At 36.7% G+C, this 11,548-nt stretch overlaps 2 protein-coding genes across 4 annotated transcripts; one reads left to right on the top strand and one right to left on the bottom strand.

Moving 5' to 3' along the window:
• Nucleotides 1–1,327: 1,327 nt before the first annotated feature.
• On the top strand, nt 1,328–4,972 carry LOC132608985 (mechanosensitive ion channel protein 6-like). 2 transcript variants are annotated; one of them, XM_060322814.1, is made up of 5 exons: nt 1,328–2,844; nt 3,303–3,426; nt 3,545–3,838; nt 3,935–3,994; nt 4,346–4,511. In XM_060322814.1, exons 1-5 carry the CDS (start codon nt 1,802–1,804, stop codon nt 4,358–4,360), a joined length of 1,536 nt encoding a protein of 511 aa, XP_060178797.1. In that variant the 5' UTR covers nt 1,328–1,801; the 3' UTR covers nt 4,361–4,511. The 2 variants fall into 2 exon arrangements, with proteins under 2 accessions (XP_060178797.1, XP_060178796.1); XM_060322813.1 differs by having other exon boundaries at nt 1,349–2,844; nt 3,935–4,137; nt 4,346–4,972.
• Nucleotides 4,973–5,426: 454 nt separating this feature from the next.
• On the bottom strand, nt 5,427–10,741 carry LOC132608986 (L10-interacting MYB domain-containing protein-like). Of its 2 annotated transcripts, none has more exons than XM_060322817.1 (3): nt 10,582–10,741; nt 6,400–6,726; nt 5,427–6,324 (listed from the first exon to the last, which is right to left on the bottom strand). In XM_060322817.1, the coding sequence occupies exons 2-3, from the start codon at nt 6,724–6,726 to the stop codon at nt 5,719–5,721; spliced, it is 933 nt and encodes a 310-aa protein (XP_060178800.1). In that variant the 5' UTR covers nt 10,582–10,741; the 3' UTR covers nt 5,427–5,718. The 2 variants fall into 2 exon arrangements, with proteins under 2 accessions (XP_060178800.1, XP_060178799.1); XM_060322816.1 differs by having other exon boundaries at nt 6,400–6,760; nt 10,582–10,738.
• Nucleotides 10,742–11,548: the final 807 nt, after the last annotated feature.

Raw genomic sequence — 11,548 nt, 5'->3', positions numbered from 1 at the left:
ATTTTTTTTTAAAGTTGCATGTCATGCTAACTACAGGTTGTGTCTCGTTTTATTCAATCTTCTGCATATAGTCTCTTGAACGTCTTGGAAAACAAACTAAACAATAACACCAAGCATGCATGACTGAGTGTATCCTTGTTTGTATACTTTCATCGTTTTTCAACATTAATTCATTAGTTACAAATTGTGATGAATTACTTCTTCTGATAAAGATGTTGTGAAGTAATTTTTTTTTTTTGGCTTGATCAATCCTAAGAACAAAACAGTGAATCAACTACCCCTGCTTATCTATAGTTCACAGAGGGAGAAAGAAAACGTTCGTTTCATCTGGATAAAAGAGGGAGTAGTGGTTTTCATATAAACTGCTTTTATTAACCGTATGTGGTAACTTCCCTTATCCTTTTGTAACTTCTCTCACCTCTATCTCGTCTAAACGGGTCGGTCCACATAGGCCACCCGCGACTTGAAAAAAAAAATCTTTAAATTTTTCATGTAATTTATGCCAGAGGTAAGTAACTTATATGGTTTGGATAAAGATTTTAAGTTAGTACATGTCCAACAACTGCTAACTTGAATATATATCTTCTACCCTTTTCAGGATACATGTTTAAGCTATAAATACCCGCAATCCCAATTCTTGATGGTTTGCTGTTGGATTTGTTGATTTTATTATTAATTCACTCATGTTTTTCTCGTGTTATTTTTCCAACTTCTTTAGATTTCTAAAATAATATCCTCGACTTTTAGCATATAATTCTTCCGTAGTTAGGCATGTAGAATCACCTGAAAGCTATAGTTAGAGAAAAAATGATCGTTAAACTGGGATAGAATCTATGATGTTTATCTAGTGGAATCAACATATATTCTCTCCGCACTTCACTCCACATAAGTGAGATGGGAATTGTGAATATATGCACCATCCTTTTTTTTTAGTATCATCTTCAACGGTAACTCTAGTGTACTAAATATTATCTTTTCTTTATTTATTCTTGATTTCTGAACGTAATTGAGACAACAAAACAATGCAACGACCCGTTAGGTCGTTTTGACTGTTAGGACCCCTTCTTCTCTATTTTGAGATTTCTGATAGGTTCATGGGGTGTTTTATGACTTGCGGGTAAGGGTGATACGAGTTCTCGAGTGTGCTTCAGAACGTTACAACTAAAACTTGAAGTTTAAAAAATTAAGAGTTGACCAAAGTCCAAGACATGACTAAACAAGTTCGGATTCTTGAATTAAAGTTATTATAGGTTCATATAATGATTTCCTTTATGAAAAAGTTACACATAAAAAAAAAAAAAAATGAATGTGTTGATTTGAAGCCGACAATCACAACAGCGCGAGGGCTTGCTTCTTCCCAACTCTATCTTTAAGTTAGCGTAAAAGTGTCTTTTTATATAAACCCAACAAATTCTTATCTTTTCTCCAATGTGGGACATGCCTTACATAAATTCCTATTCACACCCCAAGACCCAAGACAAAGATTTCTAGCTGCAGAATCTGATGGCATTTCTTCTGCCTGGTTCTAGTCTTTAGCAACTGCAAGTCTGCATCCCAGGCAACCTCTGACGTTCGATGAAAATGGATATGAACGTCATCAAGACAAGTATCTGTTCAAAAATAAATTTCCATTTCACTCATGACTTTTTAGGGGAAAAAAGAAGAAAGAATTCCTTTAAGTGGCGGTTCTTTATTCCAGGTGTTTTAGGTCAAAAGATGCCTTTCAGGTCACCTGATGAGATTCTTTTTCAGTACTGCATTTTAAAGCGCATATGAACGCTCACTCGTTTCCATATTTGAAATGAAAGAGCCAGCTGGTGCAAGCGTCGATGAAATGGTTGTTGAAATTGGTGCAGATATGTTAGAGGTCAGTAGGAAAGGGACTTCTCGACGAAACTCACAGCTGCTCGTTAAACGTAAGAAGTCCAGGCTTGAAGACACAGTGTGGGATGAAGTTAGCAACAAAGTGAATGATGAAGACTGGTTCATACATGAAGAAATTGTTGAGGAATCCATATCTAACAAGTTAAATTTGTGGACAGTTTTGCAATTGGTGAGTCTCATGTTGGATCTGGTGGCATTAGCCTGTACCTTCTCAGTTTCTAAACTGGAAAAACTAACACTATGGGATCTTCCATTGTGGAAGTGGGAAATCTTCTTATCAGTGATCATATCTGGCCATTTACTCTGCGGTTGGGCAGTACGAGTTTTAGTTTTCTTTATCGAACGTGGTTTTTTACAGAAGCTGAGGGTTCTTTACTTTGTGTATGGACTCAAAAAGGCTTTTCAGAATTGCATGTGGGTAGTTCTAATTGTGATTGCTTGGCATTTCTTGGTAGTGGAGAAGATGGTTTACGAGAGGAAAAGCAAAGTATTACGATATCTAACGAAAAGTCTGCTCTGCATCTTGGTGGCTTCCTTGATCTGGTTCATCAAGGTAATTATTGTTAAGATCCTTGCTTCATCCTTTCACAATAAGAAGTTTTTTAAAAGAATCACAGACTATCTCATCAAGCAGTATGTGATAAAAAGCCTATCCGACTCCCTAAAAGGTGGAAATAGTAGTATGTCTGAAAAGGCCAAGACTACTAGTTACTTCCCCTGGGGATTTGCAAGAAAGAGGAAACAGTCAAGTAATTGTTTACATGAATGGAGTAGGAGCTATATGTCTAACTTGGGAAAGAAGAGTGTTAAGAGGCTAGTTCAAGGAAGGCTCATCCCCACTCTTTCAACTATGGACGAAGACTTTTCTGATTTAAGTGATGAAGAGGATGAGGAATCATCTTGTAGCTATGCCAAAAAGCTAGCTCGGAAGATATTCAAGAAAGTCGCTAAGGGATCTGAGTAAGTTTAAATTTGTATGATTACATATCTACATGCATGCATATCTCTCTTCCTAGGTTGTTAACTAGACCTGGATACACATTAACGTTTTACACAAGAACTAGAATGCTTAAGCTTTTTGTACTCCAACATACCTTTTAAGCCTGATGGTGTAAACCGGAGCAAGCCTTCTGTGGCCCCTCCTCCGTCCATGGTCCACCATCTTAATTGAACATGAAGTAAGACACAGTGGTGATGACGAATAATTGTGCATGTAAATAGACATTTACTTTGCCTTAGAACATATGCAGTGAGAGACATGTACGAAAGATAAATAAATGAGTAAGAAAAATGCTTACTTGAACCACATAGGGCTGCAAATTGTCCAGGCTCTTAATGTGCTCCTTCCATGGTAAAATTTATGTTTAGCTGTTAAGACTTCATCTTGTTTTTCTCACTGAACTTTCCATGCCAAAAAGGAGTATTCGACTGGACGATCTAAAATGCTTTGTGGCACAAGAAAAAGCCTTGAAGAGCATTGATCTTTTTGAAGGAATAGAAGAAGAAGCAAGTATCAATCAACAATCTTTCATCAACTGGACGGTGAGTTCTAGTTTTCTGAAGCAAATGAAAAAAAAAATATCATTTTACTCAACCAGAATCTCCCTATTAGTTTTACATTAGAGTTGTTGGATTGATCCTTGATGCTTTCCATTTTAAGGTTGAGGCTTTCAAGGAAAGGAGATATATTCTATTGTCTCTAAATGATGCAAAAACAGCAGTGGAGGAACTCCATCGTTTGATGAACGTTCTTGTGACCCTGCTTATATTGATCCTCTGGCTTTTCCTATTTGAGATTCAAATAGGTCATCTTCTCGTGCTTGTGAGCTCCCAGCTGCTCGTGATGGGATTCATCTTCGGAAACACCTGCAGGACAGTATTTGAGGCGATCATATTTCTGTTTATAATGCACCCATTTGACGTGGGTGATCGTTGTGAAGTAGATGGAGTGCAGGCAAGCGTCATCTTTATTGCCTCACATCATTTTGTGTACATTTGAGATCTAAATTTATACCTAGCTTACCTCCTTGATTATTTTGTCTAAATACAGATGGTTGTGGAGGAGGTGAATATTCTAACAACTGTATTCGAGAGATACGACTTTCAAAAGGTTACATATCCTAACTACGTTCTAGCTACAAAAGCCATAGGTAACTATAACCGTAGTGATGATATGGTAGATCAAATTGAATTCTCTCTGCATATTTCTACTCCCTGGGAAAAGATTGACGCTATGAAGGAAAAGATAAAGAGGTATGTGGATAAAGTTCATATGTGTTTTGCTACTGTCTCTATAGCTTCAAGGCAGTGGTGGATCTAGACTAGATGTAGCGGTTTGACAGAATCCACTGCGTTTAGATATAAAATTGGCACGTATATAAAGCTATAAACCCATTGGCTAAAGGACTGAGCAATATGGTATCTGACTCATTGTTTCTTTGGCTACTGTTTTATGAAACAGGTATATAGAGAGTGAGCATAAGTATTGGTACTCTAAGCCAGTAATTGTTGTAAAGGATGTACAAGATATGAACAGATTAATAATGACAGTTTGGCCACGGCACAAAATGAACTATCAAGACATGGTGCAGAGATGGACTAGAAGATCCTCATTGATTGATGGAATGATCAATATTTTCCGGGAGCTAAATATCGAATATCGGATGCTGCCTCTTGAAGTTAACGTCCGAAACCTGCCTGGGACAACATCAGACAGGTTTACTTCAAATTGGAGTACTTGTTGACATGCACCATAATACAAAGTTAAAATGTCCCTATGGTGCACACTCCTGCAATTGTATAAGGCGAGACACTGTTTAAAGCATGAAACTTTTCACAAGGAAGAAGATGAGAAGTAGCAGTAATGCCTGTTTCTAAATAAGATATAACCGGGGATGCTTCTGGTTATTCATGAACTCATACAAATGCTTTCTAGTGGCCCTACTTCTCTGTAATAATTAAAATTCATAATAGGAAAAAGAAGTATTAGACAATGATCTGCAGGAAATGCTAAACTTCTTTTGACACTACTTTGTAGAACATAATTTGCGTGTTGATTAATGAGTATTGTAGTTACAAATTAACATAAGCATTCAAATGTGATCATTGCACCAAGGTAGAAAGAAATGGAGTAATATGGCTTTCTTCTGTCAGTCATCTTGGTTGGGTTTTAGTAGCAAAGTGTGATCGTCATTTTCTCTATATACTCCATATCCTTATTCCTTACATGACTTCTAGGTAATTCGCGAAGCATAACACTGTCCATGTGTCTTTACACATTTTATCCTTCAAGCTTCTATTGCAATTTTCTGATTTCTGCATCTGCTACTCTCTTCTTCCCCGGCGCAGGCAAAATCATTTATGAGCATGAACCTTTATTACCCTTAAGGCGTTGATCGGATAAGACATTCTAAAATGAGTTTCCTACAGTTTACTTTCTTAATGAGGAATGTTTGCAATACCACTGCCATAACGAGGACAAAATTGAGAGAAATTAGATCGTTGTTACAAACAGTAGAAGTTTAAAACATGTCCCCTTCGTATGATCCAAATGAGATGTAGTTGGCAACATATCATTGATAAGTACAAAAAGCTTCCATTCAAAACATTCTTTGCAAGAGAAAATAGAATGCCTAATCTGCCCAGTGGCATTACGAACATGTAAAGCCTTAGTTTCCGTAGCCAGTACCACCAATCCCTTGACACAACTCCAAATGTATGCAACCTAACTATAATGTATTTACCTGTCCCATGCTGGCAACTACAAGCAGGCCATAGGAACTTATATATCCATTTTCCAATAAATTTTTCGTTAGATAAAATGGGTATCTACCACTAAACTTGTAAACCCGGGGGCAACAATGAAGCAAGATTAGCACATTTCCCCTGCAACCATGTCAGCCGTATGCTGCTGCTGTTAAGACAAATGAACATCTCCCTTAGACTGGGATTGTCGAATAAATCCAAAGCTGCATAGTAAAGATTGTCTGCAACGCCTTCTATCTCATCCAAAGCTTTGATACATTTACGGACTGTAAAGCTTCCATCAACTTGAGGCATTGCAACTGTCTGAAACTTTGAAGCAGCAATCATCTCCCGCATCGCTTCTGCCATAGCATCAATTATCTCTTTATCCTCGCAGTTCTGGCCTGCAGCAGGAACCATCTCTGATGGACACTTTCTCTTTTTACCAGCTACAGTCCTTGTTGTAGTTTGTTGTGAAGTAGAAGCACTGTGTAAAGGTGTTGATGATGAAGGATTTACAGAAGCCAAGTTGCCATTTTCTTTAAATGAGGTATCTATCCCGGCAGATTTGTCCAGCCCTGCATAGTGACTTGATTGGGCGTACTTCCCATCAGCACCCGAGTCAGCAAATATTGTGCACAGCTGCTCATAGATAGGGCACTCCTTGGTTTTGCTTGATTCAGGCCTAGGCTGAGCCTGTTTTCCATGAATCTGTTAGGAAAATTAATTGAAAATACTAGCATATATAGAAAAGGAGAGACTGAGAAATACCCCAATGTCTTCCCATAGGTCAAAACCAATGTAGCAAGATTCATCCAAAGCATCATTTTGATCAGAAGCAGATTTAAGGTTGTAGTAACGAGTGCGCAACACATCAAGGTGCTTTCTTAGTTGGTTGTTATTGAAATGAAGGTTTGTCTGTCTATTAAACTCATCACGTATATAATTCCAAGTTTTCTTATCAAAGACATTGTTCGGCCGGTTCCCCAGCTTAATCTGCTCAACAACAAGGTCAGCAAAAACCATGTCCAGGGAGGGTGTCCATCTTGTTCTCAAGCGTTCTTGTTTCTGTTGCATTTCATTAGCTTCAGAATCCATCTGTAGTGTCATGGACAGCATTTTAAGTGGGAACCTATTAATAACCAACATATAAACAAATTCCTCGGATAAAGCTACAAACATTAGGTATGGAATATATGCAACAGTAAGGCAAATTATGCTTTGCATGTGTACCACAGTAATGTCAAGCATCATATCAATTGCCTGGGCAACGAGCCAAGCCAGCTCAGGGCTCGCCTAGCCTGTATTTTAGCTCGGCTCAGTTTCGGTCAAACTTTGGCTTGGCTCGGATAAACTGGATGGAAGCTCGAGCTTGGTAGAGCAGGCTCAGCTCATATCGTGGCACAAAATGTAATTAACATTTAAAATTTAAATTAAAGGAATTAAAGAAATTTAATATTGTCCAAATTTTTTGAATTTATAGTTGCTTTATTTTATTTTTATTTTTTCCAAAAGCTCTATTCTACATTTTAATATTAAGTTAACATCATTTGAGTTCTAATCTTAACTAATAATGTATATTTTTCAATCACTTGAATGCAATCACCAATTTAAGCGTAATGCTTATTTTAATCAATCAATTTATTATGATTTAATAGATCTCCTTCAAGGAGATTAGCTATTAGTATCTGAATATTTTGTATCAAAAGCGAAAACCACATAGTAATCACATCCTTCAGAAAGAGATATATTAGTGTTTATTTCCTTAAAGGAAATCAATAACAACTAACCATAATGTATCAATGTGATTATATTCAGGCTTGGCTCGAGCTCGGGCTCAGCTCGATTAGGTGTTGTAAAAAGCTCGGTTGAGCTCTGGCTCGGTTGGGTTTGGCTAGCTCGGCTCAACGCCCAGGCCAACATCCAATTCAAAAGGGTTAAATTTCAAACTTGCAGAATAACATACAAATCAACAACTAGACCGATATGTATATTGAATAAAACTTCATCATCCAAACTAACTAAAAAGAAGTAAACACATTTTAGAAGATCTTACTGTCCGCAACAACAATACCTACGTCACCCACAACGAAAGATGTCTTTAATATTGACGGGGACTGAATGAACAGAATTTGAAAAAAAAACAAAAACTAGGATATGCTATAAGGAAGAAGTCAATAACAGGTCCAATGCTGGTTCATAATCAAATGCAATTACTCATATCAAGGATCTTCATGTAGTTTTTCACCTCGTTCCATTCTAGGTTGAGACCACCATTATAGCTCATTTGGCACTTTAGTTTCCTTAGGCTCGTTTGGCAAGGGAAAGCACTCTTATTTTTCCTTATTCCGAAGTCCGGAAACAATAAAAGCAACTTCATAATTGTTTCAGGATCATTTCCTAGAAAATGATCTGAAGACTGAATCAAATATTCAAATGCAAAAGGAAAGAAGTAGTTCGACTTGTTCTGGAAGCACTAAAACACAAGTCTTCTATTTGCACATTAATGAGTGTGCTTATCAAATCCATTTGGGCCACAATGTAATCAAAAGAAAATTCTAGTTAAAGAGCAGGACTGCCATGTTGCACCTCTGTTCTAGTGGTACTGCCTACTCATCCCAAAAGGAACTCAACTACTCAAGGCGTTCTCTCACTATATACAAATCACAGTCCAGTCCAATTGATTAATCCTCGCAACGTAACATTGGAGATATCTAATTCTTATGTGAAAACTGACAGCAGAAAGATCCTGAACCATGGTATCCCCTAACAGTAAACAGCAATAATAAGGATTTTTATGATATGGAAATTAAAAGTGGTCATGAAAATCCTTATATGAGAAGAATGACACGGAGTGGGTTGAAAGTTCAGATAAGTTAATTTATACATGAAAACTACATCTGCATGCACCAACAACAACATACCCAGTGTAATTCCACAAGTGGGGTTTGGGGAGGGTAGGATGTAAGAAGACCTTACCCCTACCTTTGTGGGGTAGCGAGACTGTTTCCAATTGACTCTCGTCTCAAAAGAAAAAGAATTCGAAGTAGGGTTGAAAGAAAAAGAATATGATAGCAAAATAGGAAGATACAAAGTAAATGAAGCAACAGATAGCTAAGTTGCTCGGGCTCGGGTGATGGTGTCCGCGGTACAGGTACGGATCCGAGTGTCGGATTCGGCAAAATCTAAAATTTTAAATTCGGGGGTGTGGATCCAGGTATGGATACGGGTGCAGGGATTTGGCTAAGAAAATTCAAAATTATAAAAATAGAGCTATAAAGAACACGACCCCTTGAATTCTTGATTTTTCTTTGTTCGGCCTGAAACATGAAGCAACGAATATGAGACAAAAGGACTATAATATTGAAGGCATGTCATTTCCCATGTCTTACATCTGTTTTATCTTTCATTTTGAGAAATCAAAATCTCAATTTTCCCCTCAAATTTGTCCATGGACTCTGGTCAATGTATCCGAAGTTGGTTGACCGTATCCGAGATGTATCCCGCACCGGTCCCATGTCGAGACAGGTGCGGCATCAAAAACGAAGAGTCCACGCAACTTAAACAGATAGCTAAGTTACACGGACTCGGGTGCGGGTGTCCGATACGGGTGCGGATCTAGGTGTCGGATCCTTCATGATCTAAATTTTAAGATTCAGGGATACAGATCCAGTTATGGATACGGGTGCGGGGATTCGGCTAAAAAAAATCAAATATCTAAAAATAGAGTTATTAAATCTAAATTATGGAATATTATGTGGAAAACTTAAGGAAAAAATATTGATCAAGGGGAGAATCCCAAAAGGAGATAAAAGGAAACAGAGTGACATAGAAATTTTTATATACAAGGTATTCCATTTTCTTCAATTTCACCTTAGCTTTAGTTTTGATTAAAGAAATCATTAAATCTGTCCAGAATTTCTACGTCGATTTTGGTCAAAGTATCCAAAATCAGTTGATCAGATCGGGTACGGATCCCACATCCACACCCATGTCGTGTCGACACGGGTGCGGCACCGAAAATGAAGAGTCCGAGTAACATAGACAGATAGTAATACACATTGAAGAATAAGAAACTACTCAATTACTAACTTGTACTACTAATAAAGGAGAAGTGGAGAGGAGCTTAGACCCCGGCCTCTCCCACCTAAAAAGCAACACACTTGGCTACCTACTAAACTTATACCTTAATCCTCAGCCTCAATACCTTCCTATCTAGGGTCATGTCCGTAGTAAGCTGAAGCTGTGTCATGTCCTGTCTAATCACCTCCCCCAGTTCTTCTACTGCCTACCTCTACCTCTGAATGCATCGAGGTGTGTATTTCAAACCAATTGAAACCAAATGGAGACTTCTTCTTCCCAGATTCAAGAAACTGTTCTATATCTTTAATATTATGCGCATTTTGAGAGTCATTCTCCATACAACTAAAAACAATGATGGGAAGCAAGTAAAAAGATAAGAAGTGAGGAAGAACACGAACAGTCTATGCATGTAACAATGGTCTGTGATACCAGAATTTTTCCCCTATGAATGAAAAAAGCAAATTTTGTCGTCCCACTAACAGAAAAAATCAACATGTGCCACCACCACCCTTTGAAGTTTGAACGCACCTCATATTCACCCCAACGCTTACCCACCCACCCACCACTCTCAATTCCTTTTAGTAGACAAGGAATTTGCTTTCACTTTGTGCAAAATGTATAAATCACTTCCATGGAACATCAAAACAAAACATTAGTAGTAAGAATCTACAGTAATAGTTAGAAATACGATCAACCAATCAACCAGGTGAACTGGACATATAAATTCACTGTATTGACAGCAATTAAATGGAAATGTAGCATAAGATATAGAAAAAAAAAAAGTGAAAAGACTAAAGAGGTATAAACTTGTGGGAAAAACAAAAGATATGCTCAGTGGAAGCTGTTGTGTAATCAAAAGGAAAAAGTTACCGCTGATAATGGAGTTATCGGCCACGGCAAAGCGACGCTCCTCGTCGCCCTAACCCTCACGCCCGAAACTCTCACTCTATTGTATTTGTACACAACAAAACACAAACATTATATTTTCATTTACTCTATACACAAAAGATTAAAAATACCCTTAAACTACGTCAAATTGAATAAAAATATCCTCTCTTAATACTTTGGTTGAACAATGCCCTTATTATTACTTAATTGGGTCAAAAGTATCATTTCCTAATAAACATATATTTTTTTTAAAATGTGTTTAACTAATAAAAAAGTGAGAAGTAATATTTTTTTGGTCTTAATATGGTTTGATCAATTAAAATATAATAACACCATATACTTCTTTAACTGACAATATATGTCATATATATATATAAACCCCATCATTAATTTTTATTTAGATAACAATGAAATTATTTTTCCTAGTAAAATAGGAAATATTTTGTTTCTTAATCTTTTCCGAATTGAAGCCGGATAAACATTTGCTAATATAATCCCTTTTAAAATTACAACAATCATAATATCATAAAACATGAATATATTACATTGCTTCAAATCACGAAATATCTTTAAAATATCGTTGATGAAATTATTGTTGACCTTTTTTAATTTTAACTTTAAAACTAAGGATTATATTATCAAATGCTTACCCTATTTCAATTTGGAAAATATTAAGATTAATAATTTTTTCTATTATATTAGGAAAAAGAATTTTATCGATATCTAAATGAAAATAGATAACGTTTGTTCAAGATTCAATTTTTATGGGGTATTTTTCAGATCAGTGCTAATGGTTGAGCGTTTATGTTGTTTTATATTTAGGCATTTTGAAGAAAGATGTTGGGAGAACTCGTCACCAATAATTCAGTGTATGTGATCTTTTTTTTTCTTTTTTTTTATCTTTCTCCTATTGCTAGACATTTAAAAAAAAAAGATGTTGAAAGAACTC

Source organism: Lycium barbarum, chromosome 9 (genome assembly GCF_019175385.1).
Source record: "Lycium barbarum isolate Lr01 chromosome 9, ASM1917538v2, whole genome shotgun sequence".
In the NCBI taxonomy this organism is placed as follows: Eukaryota; Viridiplantae; Streptophyta; class Magnoliopsida; order Solanales; family Solanaceae; genus Lycium; species Lycium barbarum.
This window is presented reverse-complemented; position numbering and strand designations above follow the sequence as displayed.